This window comes from Drosophila hydei, unplaced genomic scaffold (assembly GCF_003285905.1).
Source record: "Drosophila hydei strain 15085-1641.00,03,60 unplaced genomic scaffold, DhydRS2 tig00008114-arrow-pilon, whole genome shotgun sequence".
NCBI lineage: Eukaryota > Metazoa > Arthropoda > Insecta > Diptera > Drosophilidae > Drosophila > Drosophila hydei.
Genome location: NW_022045827.1, coordinates 2,848,023 through 2,873,839, shown reverse-complemented (window position 1 = coordinate 2,873,839; position 25,817 = coordinate 2,848,023). Strand labels below are relative to the sequence as shown.

Here is a 25,817-nt window from a genome sequence, read left to right as displayed (position 1 = left end):
CAAGCTACTAGTTCATGGAGATCTATTAACCTAATTATATATATATATATATATATTTAAAACATTTAAAACATTCATCAAATTGAATTCGAAAATAATATAACTTTAATTTAAAATTGTTTAAAAGCTCTTTGCTGTTTTATTCATACAGATATATGTATGTGTATATATATGCAACTACAAATATCACCAGTTTATTGTTCTCTATAACTAGATTTGGAAAATATCAGTACATTCAATAAAAAAGAAATAACTTGCGCTCGTCTAAAGTATTTCAGCTGTTCAATGCACACGATTGAGTTCAGTTCGACCTGAGTTGGAGGTCCATCGCTTAAGTACAGTATCAAAAAATGAGTAAGTTATTAGGCACTATGCAGTTTCTAGGCGGTATTGCCGTTATCAATGACAAGCATTTCGGAGGTGCCCATGATTTCCTCATAGAAGCGACGATTGTCCGCATTCACCGGATGCCAATCGTGGGGCGAAAAACATTGCCTCATCCGTTTGCGCCAGTTGCCATTGGTCTGGCAGAGTCGATAGACCATATAGCCCAGGGCAACCAGATAGATCAGACTCTGACTGATCCAAATCAAGGTGTCCTCGACACCGTTCGCTGACATCATATAGATAGTCTGCCACTGAAAATACCCAAAACTGCATTTCAATTGCAAATTATACAAAATGTCTCCAGAGCATACCAAGGCGACTCCGAGGAATACGGGCACCACAAAGCGTATGCAAGTGATTTTAAAATTTGAGATCGTTTTGCCCAGCATGAATTGCAGATCACATTGGAAACGCACGCGTCCATAGATCCAAGTAGCCATTACGATTAACAGAGCCGAGATAATAATCTGCGTAAACAGCGACATGTAGGACAAGGCGCTAACTTGACTGAAGCCCAACTATATGAGAGAGATATTGATAAGAACTGTATGCTTTCAGAAAGTAGTCTTAAACTTACGCGGGTACAGAAATAGATGGATATGAGCATCAGGCAAAGCACCAGGAGAATCGTAATGGATCTCTTTCTGGGTCGTAGCTGCTCGAACTCATCGAAGATGGCAGTTAAAACAGACATCATTTGGATGATCTGTAAGATAGATATAGATATAGATATGGATATGGATATAGATATAGATATAGATATAGATATAGATATAGATATAGATATAGATATAGATATAGATATAGATATCGCTATCGCTCTATCGATATCGCTCTCGCTATCGCTCTCGCTCTCGCTCTCGCTCTCGCTCTCGCTCTCGCTATCGCTCTCGCTCTCGCTCTCGCTCTCGCTCTCGCTCTCGCTCTCGCTCTCGCTCTCGCTCTCGCTCTCGCTCTCGCTCTCGCTCTCGCTCTAGATATAGATATAGATATAGATATAGATATAGATATAGATATAGATATAGATATAGATATAGATATAGATATAGATATAGATATAGATATAGATATAGATATAGATATAGATATAGATATAGATATAGATATAGATATAGATATAGATATAGATATAGATATAGATATAGATATAGATATAGATATAGATATAGATATAGATATAGATATAGATATAGCTATAGATATAGATATAGATATAGATATAGATATAGATATAGATATAGATATAGATATAGATATAGATATAGATATAGATATAGATATAGATATAGATATAGATATAGATATAGATATAGATATAGATATAGATATAGATATAGATATGATATAGATATAGATATAGATATAGATATAGATATAGATATAGAATAGATATAGATATAGATATAGATATAGATATAGATATAGATATAGATATAGATATAGATATAGATATAGATATAGATATAGATATAGATCTCGCTCTCGCTCTCGCTCTCGCTCTCGCTCTCGCTCTCGCTCTCGCTCTCGCTCTCGCTCTCGCTCTCGCTCTCGCTCTCGCTCTCGCTCTCGCTCTCGCTCTCGCTCTCGCTCTCGCTCTCGCTCTCGCTCTCGCTCTCGCTATCTCTCGCTCTAGATATATTACCAGTGCACTCAGTTCAGCTAGAAAGATGAGAGCAAAGAAAAGGAAAGACCAAAGTCGCGGCACTGTTGTAAAGCTTCCAAGGAGATACGCATGAGCCAAGTAAAGGAACTGTATCGTATGCTTTTTTTCCACATGCCACATGGCCACATGCACTAGAAGAGATATATAAAAGAAGATATAATATACTTATACTACAATTTTCAATAGACTCGAGCTCACATTCAAAGTGATCGTTGGCCACATGACCGCAGACCAAGGCCATCATCGTGATGAGCACATGGGTGATACACACCCAAATGCTGAGTCGTTCGGAATCGCTGCGAAAGCTATTGTAACTGCCGAGCGTTATGATGCTGCCCCAGCCAGGACCCAGCACCATGCTCGCTTGCAGTATAGCCGTGCCTATTGCTGACTGGATGGCCCCCCAGCTGGGTACAGTCGGGTGCAGATACTCCAGGAATGACTGCCAGTTAACCTGCTCGTGGAATACCAGATAACCGAAAACAGCCACAAAGAAGGAGAACATTAGAACCCCACCACAGCGCAGTGCTTTGCCTATCTGCAAGTTAGGATTTAGGATCAGCATTGGCTATAAGAAATTAACTTTTCTGCCACTACCAAAGAGACGTTGCTCAGCAGCAGCGCGAGCACAACACACCAGATGCCCATAATGGCTAGCAGCATAGGCCAGGATATGGTCCAAGAACTGGAATCTGATGTAATCGAGCCTATCACAGAGCTGCAAATTAAATATATAATACATGTAATCTGAAGTAAATACTTAAAATTAGAGAACTTACTGAAAGAATTCCACAATCGCATGTGGCTTTTGATCAAGCGCCTGTGAATATATAGTATTTATATATGATTAGTTATATTTATTATAAATAAATGTTACCCGATTTTGATCATTTAGGGTTTTTTATATACATTTAAAATCATCTTGCGAACTTAAGTTTCACTTAACTAAAGCTGGGGATATACCTCTTCAATCATATACGATAGAGAAGTAATATTATACTTGAATCGATCGGAAACTGAAAACAATAATTTGACTTCAACAAATTTTCCGTTAAGCTGAATTCATTATAAAAGTATGTCTACATTAACATTTACAATGTTAAGCAATATATTTATTATAATACAAATATATTTATAAAATACAAATACTTGGATCAGAGAAAATATTTCATTTTATTTGCTCAATCGCTCATCTATCGTTAGTTTAGCTAAGCAATTCCAACCGCAACTTATCAGCTATGATCACTTACATCCTCATTATATTCCCTGTGCGTGGAGCACTCGGGCGTGTTCCACGTATTATTGCAGCTCATCCAAGGCAAAACTTTGCGCAGCGAATTGACGGCATAGATGAATGGCACAGCCGCATTGATACTATAGTAAGTAAGTGTGCCCAGATTAAGCAATAAAATGGAATAACCAATGCCTGAAGTTAGATGCATAATAAGTCGAACATATATATAAAAGAAACAAAGCCTTTCTGAGCTATGCTACCTACCCTTGAATATGGGCGAGACTCGAAACGCCGAAATGGCGCCCGATGTGGAGAACTGTCCCAAAAAAGTTTGTATAAGAAATATGGGCAGTGAATAAAAACAAACTGACAGCAGATAGGCGCTTAGATAGTATTCTGAAAGATATAGAAAAACAATATAGTTAGACTGAGGGAATATCACTAATACTAATACTTATTATATAGAAAGCAAATTCCAATTAAAAGTAAACAAAGATGAGTCATTGAGGAAGGCGCACGACAAAAGTCGTAGATAAAAACAGACTTCAATAATGTTGTTACTCATACGCCCTGTTGCACACAGCGAAAATCTGTTTTCGAACGGCTTACAATGGTTACAATTATAATTTTAACTAATTTATTTACTATATATAAATTGCAGCCATTCAAATAGAAAGAATCTTAGCACAAACACAATCACAAATACGTCATGTTGTTCAAACTATTTTTAACGAATTTGCTCACGAGAGACAGAGTCATAATTTTCCTTTGGACTTAAGTACTAATAGTAAATGTAAATTCTGGCACTAAATTTAATTTATGAACTGCTAAACTGCACATAAAACTTTTGTTGTATTATTTATGGGCATTCGCATCAAATTGAATTAAATTACTCAATAAAACAAATGTTTATCCATTTATCTAATAAGCTTTAACGACTTAATGATGATTTCAAAAGCTGAAACTTTAATAATAAATAAATAATATTTTCAATCCGTTTCAATAATGGACCATTTTAAATACAAACTAACAGATTATATTTAAAATAATGCGCGAAAAATTATTAATTAAATTATTTGTTTATTTTAATGCATGGTTTCTACTGATAACCTCATCGTAAATTTAATTGAATTCCGTTGATAAGAATATAATGAACAGAAGCTGTCATTAAACCGACAGCAGAGACGTGAAGGTCAGCTAAATAATGGACTAATTAAACTATTATTCAGAACTGAAAGAGTGAGATCTTTACTTACTCCAACCGCCGAAGTAGAGACCCCAGACTGGGGCATCCGAGAATACCATTGTACTGAAGGCGTAACTTGAGCTGGCAAAGTAGAAATCTGCCGACTTGGCCCAGCGACCGCGCAGATTGTCGGGTCGAAAGGGTCGCTCCATGGTATCATAGGAGCTGGTATTCCGTATGGCCAGACTGTGCACTTGGCGGGCGCGAAAAACGCGACGCGTCGGCGATGTGCCTCTACCATTGCCATGCCCATTCCCAAACCCAGTTCCATGACCGTTGCCACTGGCATTCGGAGTTGTAGTCAGATTTGCATTTGGATTTTCATTCTCAGCGGTTGCATTGTCACAATCGGCCAGCAGCATGCAGTGGTTCAGCTGCTGCATGGCATCGCCGCAAATGCCCTTCATGCTGCTCGCGAGCTAATCAGGCACCTTGGCAGCGGCTACGTCATTGGCAATTGTCAATTGGCGATTGGCAATTTGGATTGTTTGGCTGGTCTATTTTATCTGAAGTGCACTAGAGAAAACGATTTAACTGCACTTGGTTCTTGCGCGCACGTAACTTAATGTTTTTTATGTTTCAAGTTCATTTCGTTTCGTTACTGCAAAGACACTTTTTTTTACTCGGCACCTAGTGACCCACTTAACGGCTTTTGGGTCAGCAGAAATTCGTACTCTGCCCGGCTCATAAATTCTCCGATGAGAATATTTCGAAGTTTCTGAAAAGTAATTTTAAAAGAGTTTACGGCCGTCGCATTTGCCAGCTAATTAAATGAAGCGCGTTTATTGTTTCGCCAGCTCCCCCTTGCTATAATCTCTCGCGCAATTTACCAGCACTGTGAACACCCAAACGACTGCGATGCTCGAAGGCAAATGATGCGATTTGTAGTTGCGGTTCCTCCTGCCGCCACTAAGTCAAGCTAAATAATTCGAACGAAAAAAAAATGGATTTAATTAAATATAAACATATGAGTCTGTATGTGTGCAAGTGTGCGTATACAATGAACACAGTGTGCTAAAGTCCATTGATACACAGCGAGCTGTGAAATACGAGTTGCAAAGATAACGTTATTTAATACGCAATTTGAATAAATCTTGAAATTTAAAAACGAAAAACTTTTTAATAAGAACAATAAATAATTATATTTCGCAATCAATTCAAAATGATGTTTCGACCACTGTGCAATGACATTGCTAGAACTTTTATTGTTGCATTCGCTTTCAGTATTTCCCCAACAATGTATGAGTGTATGCATGGCAATGTATGCGTGTATGTATGAGTAATAGTGACAAAAACGCAGCTACGCAGCTTTAATGCACACACACATACATGCAGAGTCTTATATATGTACGTAAATGTACACAATAAACGTAAATATACTATGGAATCTCAATCATTCTACATTGTTTGTAGCAACAAAGAATGAAAAATCTTTTCAAAAGGAAAAACGGAAAAAACTGCAAATCAATTTAGAAACAATACAAATAGCGCGTTTTTGAAATAATCGGATGGCAATCTCGGGGGCAATGGACGCCAGCGGGCAGAGCGCCAGCTGATTATAGCAGTGATTTTCAGCGGCACTCTCCCTTTTTCTCTTGTTTGCGCTCTACACACTTGACATTCGCTGCTCGCACACGAAATTCGCTATGCGACCGAATGAAATGGATAGCGTCAAGTCAGCGCACGTTACGCTCAGCTGAAATGCCTTTTTCAACAAGTTAATTTTGTAACAACAAATAGCAGGCAAATGAGCAGCGTACGCAGTCTAATGTGGGCGAGAGTGGGAGAGCGTAATATGAAGTGCTGCTTCGTATTGAATGTATAAGAAAGAGAGTGAATGAAAGAGAGAGAAGCAGGGAGAGAGCGCAAGTAAATATTTTTGTTTTTGTTTGTTTTTATTTTGGTGGTTGTTTTCGGATCGCTCGTTCACTCGCTCACATATCAGCTGTTTTTTGTTTTGAATGGCAATAAAGCATGTGTGCTTAAGGGAGTACAGTAGGAAGGGCAGGGGTGCGCCACACACGATGACGTCAATTAGCATAGAAATGATTGAATGCTCAATTTTATTGAACAAACTGTGAATTGTATTTGCGCAAACACAATTGCTGAACATGTGCCAATTGGCTAAATCAAATGCAAATGTTGTTGCTTTAATAAACAAAAGAAAAAGAAACACTGAAATTTCCCAAATGCGCAGACAACAAAGAAATAATGGCCAAGAATGTGAGCAAATATGTACTCAAGTGTATATAAAAATAAGGTATATAGTATATTATGCATCAAGAACCATCACGCACCAGCAAGAGCACACAAAAAGCTGTTTGCCAAGTCGTAGAATGTGAAGATTATCATAATATAGGCCCCCGGCTAATATTATCACAGTCCAATGCAATCGCCTCTAATCAAGTATCACACTTTCACACACAACCACAACAACAACAACAATCTCTGCACTTTACTGCTATTGCATTTGCTGGCCGGCGACAGATTGCAAAGTACGCGAACCGTTCGCGTCCCCGTTCATGTCCATCAGCAGCGTGAATCTGCCAAATCGATTGACGTTCCCAATTGACGCCGTTTCCCGACTTTCGTTTGCGACAAGCGTTGCCAGCGCGTCTTTGCCGACGACTAACGGGCCAGCCGATTTGCCAGGCCACACCAGGCCCAGAGTCAGCGCGATTTGGCCCAACAGCCAGAGAGTCGCCGTCGAACGAATCCAAATACCGAATCCGATTCCAACTCCGAGTCATTTCACCAGCCACGAACACTGGTTGCTCTTATTTCTATCGATGCATGTTGTTATTTTTCTTTCTTTCTTTCTTTTTGCCATTTATGTGATTTTTTTCTCTCTCTCACAGAGACTGTGTGATGGGAATTTACGACGAAAGAGCGTTAAGAGTTATGTTTCAATACCCTGTATAATTCATACAATAAATATTTATATATAATATATATATATATATATATATATATAAGAAGAGAAGTGTTTGGTTAAGGTTTAACTATTTTCTTCAGAAATAAATAAAAAATACTTTAAAAATAAATTTTAAAAAATGTAAAATTGAGATAGTGTTCAAGTTTAACATTAGAATAAGTTCTATGCTCTTAAAAATCAAATATTACAAAATTCCCAAAACCACTACTACGTATACTTAATATGCATTTACATAAAGGAAGTATACGCCCCGTACGCAAGTCACGTAAATAAGCGATCAGAGAAGAAACAAATCTTGTAACTTAAAGTCAGTTCAATGCATAGCTCTGCCAAGCTGTGGCTCACGCCTTATTACCACGTGCAGTAAGCCAACAACAAAATGCATTAACCCATTCGCTTATTCCACATTTGAACTGGAGATCACTCAGCTAGCAAAAAGGCTGTAGGAAATTTTCTAACCATTTTCAGGCATTCTACCCAATAAGGTGAGATGCAGTTTTGTGGCTGCTGACGATCGCATTTGCCACACTCGATGATTGTGCCAACAACACGATTGACTCTTGGCCGGGGGGCCAGTGCAATAAATCAATGCAGTGGCGCATTTTTCAATCGCCTCCGTCGCGCCGCCCCAAGCCCAGCCATTGAGCAGCAGCCAAATGCGGCAAACAACAGCGAAAACAAACGCGAAACTTTGTACACTCAGACAGTATACATATATATATTAAATATATATATATATATATATATTGTGTATATATGTTTATAAGCTATTCAAGCTGCGGATCTACTTTCAGGCAAATCACGCGTCATTCACAAGAGCGTCGAGTGTTCGCAGCAAACAGTTCAAATTTAATGTGAATACTTGTTCTGCCAAGGGGCTTGGGGACAGTGAAAGGGGGCAAGGAGTGGGCGAAGAGTTGTTGGGGTGTTAGACACTGCTGATGCAGTTACAGTGGGTACTGCAAATAAACAACACGCCCATGTACATAAAACTGTACGCAAGCGCTTGAACTTGGCAGTTAACTTGGCTATAATTGCGGGGCTTTCTTAGCATGGATATACTCATATATATGATACAGGTAGATATGTGTATGTAGGAAGAATATGAAAATACTGCATTTTCTGAGAAAATTTTATTTATAGAGCTGAAGAGCCGACAACTGCTACTTCTCTCTTCTGTCTCTTTCTCACTCGTTACTTGATCTTCAACAAATTGTAAATGACTAGTTCATTCAACCTTTAGCTTGAATAGTATTAATTATTTGATTCTACATATAGATATCACAATTTGCTTTATGCCTTCTCAAATTACTTCATTTACTGCTAAATGAGATAAGTTTTAAATTCAGATAATTGCAATAGAACTGTTTAAACGCGTAATTAGAGTCCAAGACCTTTGGCCAAAACAGCTGACTAACTAAATTGAATGACTATACAAATACCAAGACTAGAACCTCTAATCGAACCCATAAATGCAATCAATTTTGCGCTAGTTCAGTTGCTTGCAATCGCTTTCTATAAACCTTGAGCAAGTTTTGTAGGTAATATTAATCATTTAATTACTTCTAGGTACTATTGAAAATATATATTATTTACACATTTCTGAATAGTAAGCCTACATGTAAAAAAATCGATTTTAAGTCTTGGGGTGAATAACAAATCAAATTGTATAAAATATGTACCATGAGAGCTATTCACCTCCATATGACAAAACATTCAACTTCAGCGCTTTAAGCCAAAACCTTGTAACCACGGCCATGTTTTTGTAGTCGCTTTGTCCTCAGTAACTTTGAATTGTATGACAAATATATTTGCTATATAAAATCAACTAAAGTTTTCGGCATTTTTTTAAATCGATATTATCTCACTGCCTTTGGCAGCCCCATGGAATAAATATAGATATCGGCATTATATATGGCTTGCATATAAGATCGATAAGTATCGTGTTCAACTTTATATACAGCACATCTAATGCTTTCGGCATTCTTCTCAATTTTGCTTTATATAGCATATGTCAATGCTTTTTGTACCCTTATCAAATCGATAAATGTCGATATCAACTTGATATATGAAACTCTCATATAAAATCGATAAACATCGATATCAATATTATATACAGCATACCTCAGTGCTTTTAGCATCGATAAGTATCGATATCAATTTTTTAATATGCTCAATACTCAACTCACTTCCAAGATTCTTCCACATTTTTGGATTTTGGTGTCTCAAAACATTCTAAATAAAAATAAAAAACCGTAAAAAAATATATAAAAATAATCGATTACTTAAACTTTTTTACATAGATTTATTGTCTAGAAAGAAAGTCGTTTTATGGTATTTGTTACGAAAATGACTTTTGAATAAATAGAGCGAGAGAAAGTTGCGAGTGCGTTCGAAAGGGAAAATTTAGATGGCTGGTGCGAGTACCCTGTTTATAAGCATACAAATATTTACAACATTTATCATTAACGTATTCAAGTCCAGTACAAGTTCCAGGCAATTTCGCGGGCAGGTCGTTAGCAAGTATTCTCTAATTCTCTAGTAGCGCTTAGATGGTGCCAGGAGCGGGAGCAGCATTGATCGAGGCGACCGACTGAATGTGTCCGGCCAGAGGAGCTGTGTGCACGGCACCACGGGTCTGAGCGGTATAGACACCCTCGTGGGCAACGGGACCAACAACCACAGCAGGGGCATGGCCAGCCAGCAGAGCGGGACCGGGACCAGCAATCACAGCGGCACCATGAGCAGCGACGACTGGGCCAGGCGCAGAAATCACAGCAGGTCCTGCTGGTGGCCAGGAGCCGACGGAGACAGCGGCGGGCCAGTGGGCAGCAGGTGCGGCCCAAGGAGCGGCCAGCACGGGATTGGAGACGGCCGTATAGGAGAGACCATGACCAGCCAGCTGAGAGATCAACGGAATCACCGAAGACTGAACGCCCATGGACAGGGCCAGGGTGACGACGACAGCGATGGCGAACTGCAGGTGAAACAATATGTCAGGCGAGTCCTCGAAAGGATTAAGATCCTGCCAATACTCACTTTCATTTTGCTAATAGATTTTTTGCTTGGTTGCGCTCGGCTTGAACTCTTGTTCTGAACTGATCTATTGGCAGAACCTGTGGCCAGTTTTATAGCCAAGCAAACGAGCTTGCGAGCCCCAGAGCCGTAACAATGGTCAGCAAAAGTTCAGCCAAGTGAGAGTTCAACAACAACGACAACGACAACGACAACTCAGCGACAATATATAGTATATATCTTTTGCATACATGTGATTACAGCTAATGACATGCCACATGCAGGCGTTCACATGTTTCACACTAAATACTCGAGACTCTATCGAGTCTGATCGATCATAGCCAAACGGTCTTGGCCATGTTCATAAGTGCATTTCAGCCAAGCGAGACCCAACCCACTTTTCAGCTGCAGTTCCGGTTAATCTATTTTCACTCGCGTCAGCATTTATTTATTACAATTTTTTCATTTTTTTTTTTCATTTATAATTACTTAATTGTTGTTGTATTTCATTAGCATATAATGTGACTTGCTTGTGGTCCAATTATGGTTCGTTTCATATCCTGATTTGGGCATGGCAGTATATCAAGCAAGTATACAAGCCAAAGGTTCACAGATAATATCTCTATAATAATAAAGAGCAAACAGCTTTAAAACCAAAAATACCCTATAAAACAGAATCATGAATATAAAATAGAGCAAAGCAGATAAACAGAATTTAATGTGTCCAAATATATTTATTAATTTTTATTATCTATCTGCATTTCTTTACTATAAATTATTATTCAATATGCCTAGAGGCACATATGGCTTATGTAAGTTTCAAATCTATTGCATTTGAAAAAACATTTGTAATAATCAATAATAAAGCGAAGTTTAAAAAAACCATGTAAATAAATGTTTTTATTATTTTATACTTGCAGAAGAATGCATATAAAAGTATATAAAAAATAGTGTCATAAAATATAAGGAAAGATAATTAAAAAAATAAGGAAATTGTATATTGTAATTATTCAAGAAATAATTTTATAAGCATTTATTTATAACTATAAAAGTTGCTTATATTGAAGACAGAGATCGACAGATAGATAGACGGATAAAATTAACAAAAATGATATGTATGAAATTTAAATTTAAAAGATAGATCTAAAAGTAAAAAATTTTATATGTCAAATTTACATTCTATTTTCTTAATTAATTTCTTATTTTGTTTTATCAATTTTATTTATAATTTTTTTTTAAATAATTTTTTAAATAAATACTTTATACATATGTTGTCAACGTTAATATATATTTATATATTCTATATATTTATATTGAAGACAGAGATCGACAGATAAAATTAACAAAAATGATATGCATGAAATTTAAAATTAAAAGATAGATCTAAAAGTAAAAAATTTTATGGTATGTCAAATTTACATTCCATTCTTATATTAATTTCTTATTTTGTTTTATATCAATTTTAATTTATAAAATTTTTTAAAATTATTTTTTAAATAAATACTTTATACATATGTTGTCAACGTTAATATATATTTAACATATTATAATATATATTAATATAAATATACCAATCTCTTGTTTTCCTTACTTTCTCGTAAAGCCAGCCAAATCGGCAAGTTATTCTGCGCCTTTTAAGCTGCTTGCTTCCTTTTAATTATGCCGCCCTAGATAGCCTAATGGAGCGTGTTTAAATGGACTTTACATAACACTCCAGAGCACTCCCTTGACTATATATTTTTTCTCATTTAAATGCGTGGGTGCTATAGACAGTCAAAGACGTGCAGTCGGATTGCAGTGGATCCGCCCACGCCACACAGCCATTAGGTGAAACAATTAAGTCGCAGCGCCAGAAAAAAAAGCAAATTATGCAAATGGAAAACAATTCGATTTTGATGCAAAAAAAAAAAAATAAACTGACGAAAATAGTTTGAAAACCTTGCGAATTGCAACCGCATTGCAAACCAGTTTGAAGGCGGCAAACGCTAAAAACCCAAAACAAAAACAAACAAATTCAAAGCAAACCAGTCAGGTGTCGTTGCACCAAATGCATTTACTTTGAGCCAACCTCAAAGTTTGGTTAGCAAACAAACAAAATTATTAGCCAACACCACAAGAGTTCAAGTTGAGATCTTTGTGCTGATAAGCTGTAATTAGCTGAGGCTATAATTTATAGTTCCATATAGTATTAACTATGACTTCTGTCACACACACACATACATTTATCAGTCATTATTATATAGTTCGATATGGTCTCGCCCAAGCTCAGGTGCTGGCTGTTACCAATGCTGGGCTGTAATTAGCTTTAAGCGAATGAATAATTAAGCATACGCCCTGCAGTCACAATTGAAATTGCGTTCAATTAGCTCAGCTCAAATGTACATTGGCCCGGTCTAAGCTATAAAAAAAGTCCAAATATATTAACTAAACTTAAGTGTTTAGTGTACACTTGTTGAAAGCACTTAAACTCAAAGACAAAGACATTTTTAATCTCGACATTCTTTTGCGATATGCAATCAATTAAGCAATCTGTAATTTTTTCAAGGTGCAGTAAGCCCAAGGTCGTTGCACATATTAATTTGATTATTAATTTAGATACATGGCTAGAGCTATTTTAATGACTACCTTTCCTTTACTTAGTCACATTTTAATTGTTTTCTATTGAGCAGCTGCGCCAAAGAGGCTGGGCTGTCACTGAGCCCTGGGCAAATATCAGTAAACAGCTTTTACAAACGTGCTGCAGCCAACTTAATTAGCACTTTGTAGTGCAGCCAACTTAATAAGGGAACAGTTTAGTGCAGCTAGCTTAAGAGTTTTGACGAAGAGGAATGTGCTGAACTGAGGAAGTGTTTTACTTAGAAAATACTTCTGTTCCAGTAATACTACATTCATAGATATCAGATCAGATTTCACTGGGACAGTATCCAGAAATATGTTCCATTAAGAGAATTGTTTAGTTCGACTGTACTTCTAATTGTAATTACATTTCTAAAAATAAATGATATGATAATATATAAAATTATATTTTTATTTTTTAAGCATACAAAATTAAAGTCAAAGATCTAGTAAACGGTAGTATTTGAAGAGATTGATAAACCTAATCACAATAGGATATTCTAGAATAACCTGGAATAGATGATAGAAGTTCTTGAGAGAGATATTCTCCTCTCTTTAAGTGGAAATCTTTGCTTAAATTTGTATACATTAAAAAACACTTGAAATGAAAAGCCATTAAATGTTCGCATAAATAAAAACGTTGAATGAGTTTATTTAAAACGTTTTTCGTCAATCTTACAATTGTTGCAAATTCCTTAAGTACGTTTATATGTATGTATGTATGTATGTATGTATATATATATATATATATATATATACACTGAATATGTACAGATTGTTTTTTTCGTTTTGCATATACAGCTGGGAAGTTACACAGAAAGAAATAGAATAGCGTATCGAGTGTGATAGATAGAAAGTATATTGTTGCAAAGATCGATAGATATATAGATAGATAGAAGAAAATAAGAGGAATTGTCGGATAAGCAGGTGGTTCGTAAAGTTCTCAAGTAATAAGAAATTAACATGCTGTTATTTGTTTGTTGTAGTTGTTGTAATTGTTGTTGCTGTTGTTGGACTTATTTGCTGAACACAGAACTAACTCAAATGTGCGCGTGAGTGTGAGTGTGTTTCGGTGTGAACCAGTTGGAGAACCGCACGGTTCTCGGGTTCGCAAACGGGACTAAGAGCGGTGTGCTTAAAAAATAGTGGGTGGTTGTGTTGTGGTGGTGGTAGAGTATCCGAGTAGAGAGTCGTTGAAATCGTGAAAAGAAGTGGATAGCGTAGAGTGAGAGAGAGACAACAACTGGTTGCGCCTGTGGTGCACGGCTCAACCCCGACTGTTGTCCTGCCCCGCCTGCAGCTCACTTCATTTGGCATGCATTGTTGTTGTGGCTTTTTTTGGCAGCATTTACAGAGTACCGGGAGCAGGTGCCACATTCACGGAGGTGGCTGAGTTGATGTGACCGGCAAGGGGGGCGGTGTGGATGGCACCACGAGTCTTGGCAACGTAGACACCCTCATGGCCGTGGGGACCGAGGGCACCGGCACCGGGACCCTGAGCCAGGGCAATGCCGGGAACACCAGCGTTCCAGCCGTGAGCGCCGAGACCCCAGGGAGCGCTGGCATGGACAGCAACGGCAGCTGGTGCGGCCCAGCCGTTGTTCCATGCACCGTTGTTCCAGGCACCATTCCAGGCACCGTTCCAGGCGCCATTCCAGGCACCGCCCCACAGACCGGGACCGCCATGGGCCACCGAGTTCACATAGGACACGCCAGGTGCAATTGCGGCCCACGAAGCCTGAGCACCGGCAACGGCGCACACGAACATGACTACGGCAACGGCGAACTGTAAGTAGAGTGAGCCAGAGCGAAAGAGGGAAAGAGAGGAATCCAGGATTAGGCCAGAACTCGGTGGATCTAAGGCCAACCATGGGCCAAGTCTCTTACCTTCATGTTGTTGTTGAGGGGTTTTTTAAGAAGTTGAAGGAGTAGAAGGAAGACTTGTTGAATGCTCAGCGAACGAGTTGATTCTGATTTCGACTACCAAATTGTGGTAACTTTTATACTAAAAAATTGGCGCGGACTTCGCGCAGCAAATGCATTTCCAGCAGCAGCATAAAAAACAAAACAAAACAACAAAAAACCTGCCCCACACAACAGCAGCAAACAGCAACAACAAATGCACTCAAGCAAATATATATCAAATTCGAATAAACACACAAAAACTAGACTCAAAACAGCGACGACGACGACGACGCCCAAGCCAAAGGCTGGCACAAGCCAATGGCTGAGAGGCTCAGCTGGCGTCGCTGTCGCAGAATTGGAGCAGATCTGTCTAAGTGCTCTGCCTATGTAGCTGGTCTAAGCCTTTCACTGCCCAGCTGCGCAGTCGACGTCGTAGACGTCGGCGTCAAATCGTCCGGCTGCGATCTGCTGGGTGGTGTCGGCGTCTCTCTATGGAGCATCTAGTGGTGGGTCAGGCGTGTGCGGGCGGGGCCGCATTGTTGCGCAAATTGCAATAAGCAAGAATTTAGAGCCGAAGGAAACATACAGGCACACGTACACACACACACACACTGAAAACTATCGGCCATAGCAATCGAAAACACGAAAATTGCAACAACGACAACAAACGAAATTATATTGATAAAGCCACAAACACATTTAAAAGCCATAAGCAAAGCCTTGCGGCTATGCGCAGCCGCAACCCGCTACCCCCACTCTCTGCTACCCATGCCCCATACCTGTGCCCCACAACATTGTTTACTTGGCTGTTGGCAGCAAATGCATACAAAACATAGTTATAAGCTGTTGTTATTGTGATTGTCAGAATATTTTTAATTATATATCACTTGGCGAACTCCCATAAAAAAACTCAAATAGTCGCGTGCCTGCACTGTAAGAAAATGGAGACAAAAATAGGAAAATACCGCCATTTTTAAACCAAGAAGTGTGTGTTTGATGACGTCACAAGGAGCACAAGTGACAGGCGAAGCGTGTCAACGATAGTTCGATAACTTTCAACTGTTAAGCTCGATATGAAATGCAGGCCATCTCTATGTGTTACGCTGCGCCTTTTTCAACTTGAGTTTAAATAAGTTTTTTGTATTCATAATAAACTATTTACATAAAATTGAATTGAAATTGTATTTTTCTCAGTGCTGTGCACAATTGCATTTCGCTGATTCCAAAGTAGGAAGGCATGTGCGCGGGCAACGCCCAAAAATAAATATAATCAAACGCTGTCAGCATTGGCAAACAATAAAAATGCAAAATATAAATAGCAAATCAAATTGCTGAACTACTTTTGCCATATTTGGACGCTGGCAAAGGCTTAAGTTCTGCACATGGTCCAAGCATTCATTCAACTTGAAATTGACATAAGATGCAAATCACATTTAACACGGGCCTGGCTCTCTTAACGAGCAGGTCAAAGAGTCAAAGACAATTTTAAGCACCATGTTAATATACACGACCAGAACCTTTTAGAGACAGCTGCACGCTTTTGACAGGTAACGAAAATAAAAAAGGTAAAAAACAGCCAGCATTAATCACATTTAATGGGATTATCCACAGGGCAATTGGAATGCAATCAACTTGCACCATTAAAGCAATTCCAACAAGAACGTTAAGTTTAATATTCATAGCCCGGTCAAATTAAATCAGAATTCATTTTTATGATTTAAGCCGTTTAAATGGTAATCAAGAGATAACTGTCTTTTTATTATATAAAAGCTAGTGATGCAATTTCTGGGCGTATATTTAAGTTTAGCTTTACCATAGAAGATTTCATCAAAGTTTCCGTACTACTTTGCCCTATGCATGTTCCATTCATGTCCATTGTTTCGTGGCATAAATTGTATTTGGCAAAACGGTGGGTGGAGATTGAAGCCGCTTGGCTAATAACTATCTTGTCTGCATTGTAATGATCGGTCAGTTATCGCCACAAAATCGACTAATTGGAGCTAGCTGACTGGCTTGCTCTATTCACGAAACTTGTAAAGCAACCGGGCTATAGCGTGAACGATTATGCAAATTTACCAATAATTTTTATTCATTGGAGTGCAGGTTTGTTCTTGTGGCTGGACATGCCCAAAAACAAGTTGTTTTCGACGGTGTGAGTGTCAGGTTTTTGCTACTTTATATACGTATTTTAATCATATATTTGGCTAATATGCAAAATTCTTCTCAACTTAATTGTTTTCGATAATTATTTTTAAAGAATTTTTACTGAAATTTATGTTTTTGGTATTTATCTATAGTAGCTAAGTACTCAAATCATTCGTTTCTATTTCTTGATGATTTTATGAATGTGTAATCCATTGGTATCGATATTTATTGTCACACATTTTCTGTCAGGAATTTCTATCGGGCTATTCTATATCTCATTGTTATCGATATTTGTTGTCGAACACATTTGTGTTTCATTCCAAGCATCCCTATAGTCCTTGACAACGTTGTCAGCTTTAGCCTTACTCAGCTTCAGTTCACACAGGAAAACTGCCTTCAAACGTGCTTTAAGAAAAATAGTTTTTTCTATCTTTTTTTAGTAATTTCTACGCTTTTCCAGTCGTTTTTACATACAATATGGCTGGTCTAGCAGCAAAAGCCAAAACATTTGCTAACAGTAAGTATATATATATATATATACATATATGTATATATATATACAAATGTTTATATAATTTAATTGTAGCCGTTAAGGCTCAGGCTCGTCCGATGTTTGATGAATTCATGAGCTATGCCAAGGTGGAATTGACGCCGCCAACTCCAGCAGATTTTAAAGCGCTGCGCAAGACAGCTGAGAATGCAAAGAAAGTGGCGAAAGAATCGTCGAAGGGAATTAGTAAGAAGACCGTCTCTGAAGTCTGGCTAAATACTTTGGTCACCATCGAGGTTATCACTTGGTTCTTTATGGGTGAGGTCATTGGTCGACGTCATTTTGTAGGCTACAAAGTCTAAAGAGATGAAAGCAGACCATATCAACTAGTTACAATAACATATACAATAGAAATATATATATATATTTTAATGTTCCCAAACATCAAATAAAGCTGCAGCATTCACGGATCATAGGTTCTTGCATTTATAACTAAAGGCCACACCTCGCATTCCATAATGCAAATCTCAGCTGCTGTGGCATTGATCTTGGACACGGCTGTTCAAATGCTACGTGACGTGCGGCCAGGAGGCGTTCAAGCATCGAGGCGTTTGACCAGCTGCTCTGGCATAAATCAGACTGACACCAGCGCAATTGCATAATTCCAAACAATGCACATGTCGCACTGCAGCAACGATCACACTCAATGCTTGGCCCAATTTTTATGGCACTTTAATGCCTCTTGCCCTGCCCCAAAACAAGTGCCGCTTGTCGCAATCTCGAGGCTCGATTGCATCATGACCAAAGTCCTTATCAACAAATATTTCAGTTTTCCAACAGTGCAACGCCCACTTATGCTACGAGCTGCAGATAAATGCGAATTCCGCATTAAAATCGTATAAACTAATTATGGCCACGCCGTCTGGGCTCTGGCACCAGCTTTGGCTCTGACTCTGACTCTGGCCTGTACAACAATGCTCTAGCCACGCTTCAATTCAATTTGGGAACCTGATCAACAGTTTTTTCTTTTTTCTTGTGGACTGCAACACATTTGGCAACAGCAAAATTTGCTGCCTGGTTGACTGCAACGCCTTCTACACCCACGCCCCCTAAAACACCTAACCTAACCCAAACATGCTGCTCATTATTTCATTTAGTTTGGTTTCTTTCAATTTTTGTCATACTCTACTCATGCGAAAATGATTAATCGAAGTATATTTGTGCATTAATAATATATGTGCGAGGTTTCTGAGAGAATAAATAATCATATACTTAGCTTACGCTGAATATTATTTTATTTCTTAGTTCTTTGGTTTTAAAATATAAATAAAATTATACGCTTGATAAGTGGGACCTTAAGCTCTTTTTATTAAATATTTACTCTTAATATATAAAAACAACTTACTTTTAACATATAATTTATAATGCTAAAAAAAATAGGGAAATTTTTTAAAAGAAAACCTTATATTTTAAAAAATTGAATGACGTTCAGTCCTTAAAATAAAATAAACAAAAAAATCATTTACATTTTTTTAATTTAAATTTTTTAAAATTTACTTTAAAAAACATCAAAAATATTTCCGAAACATAATAGTATTTACACAATAGGAAAGGCTCGTAGAACCTAAATAAAAATAAAATGACTTAAAAATATAAATCACTAATAATAAGAATAATGATAAAAATAAAAGTACGATGATAAGAATTAATGAGAATTTATAAATATATAAACATATATTAAGAAGCTTTTAAATCGAGTAAAATGTGAGTAAAACTACTATATATCATTTTTTTATATTATGAAAATATTGACTTGACTTGCTTACTATGAGAACATAGTACTAGGCATTGGCATTAGTCATTAGAATTTTACAATTCAAAATGTATTTATTTATAGATAATATGGAAAATATAAGTATAGTTGTAGGTCGCCTATACTCGAATTTGTTTTTGTATTATTTTTATTATTTACAAATAATTGAATTAAAGTAACATTCGATTTGATTAATGGAATTCAAGTGGGTGGCCTCCGAAAACTTTAAAACTGCGAGCCTATTGCAGCAATTGTTGTTCAGTTAAATATATATATTTATATGTATATCTTTGCGTTGTAGCTGCATAATCAATCTCTTGCCGTAATTAATCCAATTATAATTACATGTGATAGTCAGCAGAGCTAATGGCCATTAAGCTAAGGCAATAATTAACCACTTTAGAAGGCAGACCCACTCGAGAACTGTCACAACTGAGCAGAAAAGTATTACGAGTCCGCGTCTTATGGGTAAGTATTATTTATGTAACACGTTCTACGGTCAGTTTTGAATGCTTATGACATGCCTCCGCCTTGAAAGTTGAAGTGTTTCACGCCTCAACAATCACAGAGTACGTTCAACGGGATGCCAACTGCCTATTACCAATTGCCAACTGCCTCTTGCCAATGGCCAATTGCCAATTCACTTGATAAGACTCTACGCAACGGAGGTGGGGGCAACTGCTTAGGGAAATGTGAAATATGCATGTGATTCGCAAACACAACTAGTTTTTCTTGGAAAGGAATTTTGGAATTTATTGAACTATTTAGACAGCTGGAGGCAGTCCGCCTAGTAGAATTGTAACTGATTGATTCACTATTATTTTAGCATGACTGAAGTAGTAGATTTATCTAATTCTTAAGTATAGTATATAGTATATATATATTAAAAAATGAAATTGAATTCTTATAATAAATTACAACTATATTATAATTACCAGTAAAAGCTAAGAAGGTAGTTGACTATTCAATTAAGCTCAAATTTTAATTTGATTAAATACTATACTAAATGTTTTGAAGGCTAATTGTGCATTTCATTAAAATTATAATTCTAGTAAAAGTCGTTCTGTTATGAATATAAAAATCATAATCAGAGCACTCTTCCTATTGGATAAATGAAAGATAGCATAATCAATTGAAGAAGTCGGAGATCATATTGGAGCAGAATTGGATAGGGGAAGATTTAAAGCATGTTCAACCACAAAAAAAATAGAAAAAAAAGTAACCCATATTGTATATATTTCTATTATTATTATTATTCTCATTGTGCTTAACTTTTATTTAAATGAATACAAACATAAACATAATTGAAATTGCCTTTAACCCATATAAGCAATTAATTCAGAAATAGTCTAAATCTATCAAAATTGAATTGTCCACTTATCTAGCCTAACGTCAAATGCAATTAAAAAAGTATACGGTAAATTTTGGACTTTGACTTCACTGCTTACTATAAGCCAAAAGCAGATATTAAGTGATCGGCTAAATTGTTCGTGAATTACTGAACGTACCTGATCAATCTATATGAACACCCTGTAATCTGTCTAAAAAGTGCAACTAATAAAAGTAAAGTCAACTACAAACTTCACTAAGATCATTTAGTCCATTAACCTTATTCGGTAAATCATAGCATCGCACCCACATGCGATCATATAAAAACACAAGCAATAGCAAAACAAAAAAAAACAACAGTAAACAAAGCCCAAGTCACAAACAAGATCGACAAACCGGCAGCAAAAACCAAATTGCACGGGCGGCGCATGCCAAATGCGTTGTTGGCCCAAATGCCAGACGTGGCCTTGGCTCAAGCTGAAGTCGAAGTCGCAGCCAAAGCTGATACAGATGCAGTGGCAGCTGCTGTTGCGCATTTAGTGGGCCAAAAGCAGCTGCGTGCAAAATAGAAACCAGTAAAGTGCGTTTTTGTGCGTCCAATGAACCGACAAGCCAAACAGGAAGCATTCGCATGTAAACGAAAAGCTGCGTAAACTTGAACTTGAACGCATAGAAGGAAATTTGTCACAGCAACTGCGTCATGCGTTCTGCGTGCACGCGTAGCATAGGGAAACAAAAAGCAACAAAAGCCAAACAAGAAAAGCTGAATAAAAAAGTGAATGGCAACTGGCCGGGCAAGATTTATGGGCAATTGCCATTGGGCTTGGCTGCCAACATGACATGGTAACAACAACAGCGCCGACTGCTACTGCGTGTGTGCACATGAAGCTGGAGCTGGAGCTGGAACTGGAACTGGCAGAGGGAACTCAAACTGTAACTTTAACAGGGAACCTGTGGGCGTCGATTGACAATTGCGGACACGTTCAACATTTGACACTTTTATTGAAGCGGACATTTAGCGCTGAACGCTTATCAAGCGCAGCCTAAATGCGATTTCGTAACACTTGAGGGATGTCTGGAAGCTGTGCAGCGCGAGCACATTCACCAGAAATACAACATAGCTGTGAACAGTAGATGCAGAGAGGGGCGGCATGGCAATGTAGGTGGCGTTAAGGCGGATCTGAGGTCCCCGTTTGCATACAATTATTTAAGCTGGCCGTATCAAGCGTTGTTGTTGTTATTTTTTTACATTACGTGAATTTTTCTATTAATAATTGCGAGTGCCGTTGATCAAGGCAAACAACCCCTGCTCCACTTAAGCCTAACTCTCGTTTTCAGTTGCTGTAACAACAGCACTAACAAAAACAACAACAACCCGTAGCGCGGCAGTTGGCAACAAGTTGGCCAGATGTGTGGCCCCTGACGCAGTCGCAGTCTCAGGCGTAACTGCAACTGAAAAATGATAGTAGAGTTTAGTCAACGCCCCCTTGAAGCGGTTTCATTAGTTGATTGACGTATTTATATGATTTATTATTGTACAGCTGGAAAACGCTTAGTTATGCTCTCGTTCTTCCTAAATGAGTTCTATGACCACATAAATTCAAATTTCACTGTATTGATAACAGAAATATCTATATCTATATATATATATATATATATATATATATATATATCTACATCTATATATATATATATATATATATGTAATTGTACATCATAATATGATAGAATCACTTGAATTTTCTTTGCTTAACACAAGTTTTTATAAATTTAACATTTAAACTACCGCCAAAGTAATATCGAACAGCCACCACAATCTATCGACAGCTGCACACCATGCTGTTAACAATACACGTTCTGTTAAGTGCCGATACTTCTGCTAAGTGTTGAGTACTTTTGTTAAGTTTGAAGCCGCACGTGTTGAGCGAGAATTGCATTTCAGAATAATTGGTTTGAAAAGAAAACAACTATGAAGGTAGCAACGAAAAAAGTGAAGTCCTTGGACAAAATAAAGCCGAAAAAGGCAGTCATCAAGAAAAAGCAACAGTCAGAGGAGATCCCAAAGCTACCAAAGGTCGTGAAGAAAACAAAGCAAAGCAAAGTTGAAAAGCAGCCAAAGAAGAAGGTGGCAAAGAAGTTACAGAAACAGGATCTGGAAGGTCTGAAGGATATAGATCCTGAGTTCTATGATTTTCTTAAAAAGAACGACAAGGAATTGCTGGATTTTAACCTTATGGACAGCGATGATGACGATGACGAGGAGGAGGAGGATGAACAGCAAAAGGAAGATGCTGCTGAGGACAGCGAAGAAGATGATGCCAAGTATCACAAACCCAGCAACGATCTGGCAGTGGCCAGTGATGAAAGTGACTTCGAAGGAGATGACGATGATGAAGAAACAGCTGGTGCCGGTGGTGCACAGAAAATAACACTCAATATGCTGCGTCAATGGGAGCTGGAACTGGCCAAGCCCAATGTATCCATTGAGGCAGTACGTCAGGTCATTCAAGCGTTCAATTCCGCCTTAGCCAGCATTAGTGCCGATGCCGAGGGTGTGCAGGCCAATGCTGCCGCCTACAAAGTTGTTGGCGCCGCCACCTTCAATGGTGTCATCCAACTCTGTGTGCTTCATCTACAGCCAGCCATAATCAGAGTGTTGGGCGTCAAGCCTAATAGTAGTCTACCTTTGCACAAGCACAAGAAGTGGGTGAAGGTGCGTGGTTGCCTGCGGTATTATTTGGGTGATTTGATACGCCTCGTGGAACAGGTGTCCAGCTCGAATATATTGAATGTGCTGCTCAAGCATCTGCATCAAATGGCGGGCATGGTGGCACCCTTCACATCGCTGGGCAAGACTATACTAAAGCGTCTCATAGTGCTCTGGGCAACAGGTGACGAAACAGTGCGTGTGTTGGCTTTTCTATGCATACTCAAGATCACACGAAAACAGCAGGTGAGTTGCATCTAATCCTGTCGAGAATTTGTGTTAAGTTTTGACATTTTCCCTTGCAGGCTACCATGTTGAATCACGTTTTGAAAGCCATGTATCTAGCTTATGTGAGGAATTCCAAATTCGTTTCGCCAAATACTTTGCCTGGCATCAACTTCATGCGTCGTTCGTTGGTTGAGATGTTCGCTCTGGATTTGAATGTTAGCTACCAGCATGCTTTCCTCTACATCCGCCAGCTGGCTATACATCTGCGTAATGCAGTCATCTTGAAGAAGAAGGATAGCTTCCAAGCCGTTTACAATTGGCAGTTTATCAATTCGCTGCGTCTCTGGGCGGATTTGCTAGGAGCCAGCGCAAATAAACCGCAGCTCCAACCACTTATCTATCCACTGGTGACCATTGCTACGGGTGTGGTTCGTTTAATACCGACAGCTCAGTATTTTCCGCTACGTTTTCATTGCCTGCAGTCGCTTATCTCACTGGCCAAGGAGACACACACCTATGTGCCTGTGCTGCCACTCATTGTGGAGGTGCTGCGCAGCAATACCTTCAACAGAAAACACACTTCGGTGTCCATGAAGCCTCTTCAATTTACTTGCATTCTGCGTTTAAACAAATCGCAACTGGCGGAGAATGGTTTCCGGGATGAGGTCGTGGAGCAGGTATGCGGCCTGCTCTTGGAGTACTTAGCTCATGAGTCGGCTACGCTGGCCTTTAGCGATCTGGTTGTGCCGGTGGTCATGGCTCTAAAGGCTTACCTTAAGGAGTGCCGTAATGCCAACTATGTGCGAAAACTGAAACAGCTGCTGGAGAAGATTCAAGAAAGCAGTCGCTTCATTGAGCAACAGCGCAGCAAGAGCAGCGTTACATTCGACCTAAAGGATGCTCAGGCAGTGCAGGCATGGGAGCAACAGGTGCGCAACAAGAGCACCCCCTTGGACATCTACTATGCCAGCTGGTTGAAGACGCACGAAACGAAGAAGCGACGTCAAGCTGCTCAAACGGATGACATCAATGCCGACTACGATGTGCCCAAGTTGAAGCGACCGGCAGCCAAGACAGGTGTGCCGGTGCGCAATGAGGATGGTGAACTTGAGTTGTTCCCGTCCGATTCAGAAGATGATGCAGCGGGCTTGCCCAATGACGACGATGACGGTAGCGATTCAGAGGTCGAGCAACCGCAGCCGAAGAAACCGAAACGCAAACAGGAGAAGGCGAAGGAACAGCATGTGGAAGTGGCGCCTGTGGAACCCGCAGATGATTACGACGAAGCTGCCACAGCTGTAGATATTGTCAAAGATTTAGATTTGAATGACTGGTAAAAAGGAAAAACCGATTGTAGCATAAAAATAAACTAGACATACGTATATTAACAAATTAATCCAAAATACAGAAATTAGTTTTCTTATCTAATCTTCTTGCCAGGATGAATCTCGTAGTCATTGTACTTGGGAAACGTGCCAATTGTTTCTCCTTCCACCTGCTTGGGCAGCGCGCCCGCATCCTTGTCTTTGCTGTAGTGCGCTTCCAGCTCGGCTGCATTGCGCTTTTTCATCTCCATGATTTGCAGATTCTTGACTAACTCTTCGCGCGTAGGCGGATCGTCACGTCGTCCACGTAGCCATGCCTCCCATTCGGCTGTTAGCTCCTGGTCGAAGGCATCCTTGTCGGCTGGCTCGAACCAGCGCGAAGCTTTGCGTTTGCCAATCGAAGGATTTGGCGGTATCTCGTAGTATTTGTTGCCGAAATAATCCTCGCCAATGTAATTTCCACGGAACTGGCGCGGCTTTAACGAACGCCAAAAGTTTTGCCAAATAATACCAAGAAGATCACGCGTCGGCTTGTTGCCTGCCATAATTTTTGTTGCATTTATTTTGTCATTTGTTTATTGAGGTTAAATTGGACTCTTACAGTATTTGTTATGACATGCAGCAGCTGTCTGCCGAGACAGTGTTGTAAAACAACTTGCGGAGATAAGAGCGCGGTAAGTTCAAATACATACTAAAGCTTTGCCACAATTCTTATTTATTTGTCAGCTATTAACTATTATTAAGCTGGCGGGCTCGAGATCATAATTTGCTAAGTTTTT

The 25,817-nt window shown here is 38.7% G+C and overlaps 6 protein-coding genes across 8 annotated transcripts; 2 read left to right on the top strand and 4 right to left on the bottom strand.

Moving 5' to 3' along the window:
• Positions 1 to 132: 132 nt before the first annotated feature.
• Positions 133 to 7,170, bottom strand: LOC111599067 (sodium- and chloride-dependent glycine transporter 1). Of its 3 annotated transcripts, XM_023314589.2 has the most exons (12): positions 6,828 to 7,170; positions 5,361 to 5,449; positions 4,541 to 5,248; positions 3,549 to 3,680; positions 3,301 to 3,476; positions 2,830 to 2,870; positions 2,648 to 2,768; positions 2,249 to 2,588; positions 2,030 to 2,181; positions 965 to 1,093; positions 699 to 905; positions 133 to 638 (listed from the first exon to the last, which is right to left on the bottom strand). In XM_023314589.2, exons 3-12 carry the CDS (start codon positions 4,935 to 4,937, stop codon positions 381 to 383), a joined length of 1,953 nt encoding a protein of 650 aa, XP_023170357.2. In that variant the 5' UTR covers positions 4,938 to 5,248; positions 5,361 to 5,449; positions 6,828 to 7,170; the 3' UTR covers positions 133 to 380. The 3 variants fall into 3 exon arrangements, with proteins under 3 accessions (XP_023170357.2, XP_023170356.2, XP_023170358.2); XM_023314588.2 differs by having other exon boundaries at positions 4,541 to 5,449; positions 6,990 to 7,170; XM_023314590.2 differs by lacking the exon at positions 5,361 to 5,449 and having other exon boundaries at positions 6,990 to 7,170.
• Positions 7,171 to 9,750: 2,580 nt separating this feature from the next.
• On the bottom strand, positions 9,751 to 10,599 carry LOC111599153 (adult cuticle protein 1-like). Its single transcript, XM_023314724.2, has 2 exons — positions 10,505 to 10,599; positions 9,751 to 10,442 (listed from the first exon to the last, which is right to left on the bottom strand). Exons 1-2 carry the CDS (start codon positions 10,508 to 10,510, stop codon positions 10,014 to 10,016), a joined length of 435 nt encoding a protein of 144 aa, XP_023170492.2. The 5' UTR covers positions 10,511 to 10,599; the 3' UTR covers positions 9,751 to 10,013.
• Positions 10,600 to 14,103: 3,504 nt separating this feature from the next.
• Positions 14,104 to 15,078, bottom strand: LOC111599119 (adult cuticle protein 1). Its single transcript, XM_023314680.2, has 2 exons — positions 14,984 to 15,078; positions 14,104 to 14,882 (listed from the first exon to the last, which is right to left on the bottom strand). Exons 1-2 carry the CDS (start codon positions 14,987 to 14,989, stop codon positions 14,445 to 14,447), a joined length of 444 nt encoding a protein of 147 aa, XP_023170448.2. The 5' UTR covers positions 14,990 to 15,078; the 3' UTR covers positions 14,104 to 14,444.
• A 2,409-nt stretch (positions 15,079 to 17,487) lies between these two features.
• LOC111599170 (ATP synthase subunit g, mitochondrial) lies at positions 17,488 to 18,111 on the top strand. Its single transcript, XM_023314751.2, has 2 exons — positions 17,488 to 17,663; positions 17,733 to 18,111. The coding sequence occupies exons 1-2, from the start codon at positions 17,624 to 17,626 to the stop codon at positions 17,996 to 17,998; spliced, it is 306 nt and encodes a 101-aa protein (XP_023170519.1). The 5' UTR covers positions 17,488 to 17,623; the 3' UTR covers positions 17,999 to 18,111.
• A 4,525-nt stretch (positions 18,112 to 22,636) lies between these two features.
• Positions 22,637 to 25,113, top strand: LOC111599208 (nucleolar complex protein 2 homolog). The gene is made up of 2 exons (XM_023314804.2): positions 22,637 to 23,731; positions 23,791 to 25,113. The coding sequence occupies exons 1-2, from the start codon at positions 22,748 to 22,750 to the stop codon at positions 25,048 to 25,050; spliced, it is 2,244 nt and encodes a 747-aa protein (XP_023170572.2). The 5' UTR covers positions 22,637 to 22,747; the 3' UTR covers positions 25,051 to 25,113.
• Positions 25,068 to 25,701, bottom strand: LOC111599210 (NADH dehydrogenase [ubiquinone] 1 alpha subcomplex assembly factor 2). Its single transcript, XM_023314807.2, has one exon. The coding sequence runs from the start codon at positions 25,581 to 25,583 to the stop codon at positions 25,134 to 25,136; it is 450 nt and encodes a 149-aa protein (XP_023170575.2). The 5' UTR covers positions 25,584 to 25,701; the 3' UTR covers positions 25,068 to 25,133.
• Between the last annotated feature and the right edge of the window lie 116 nt (positions 25,702 to 25,817).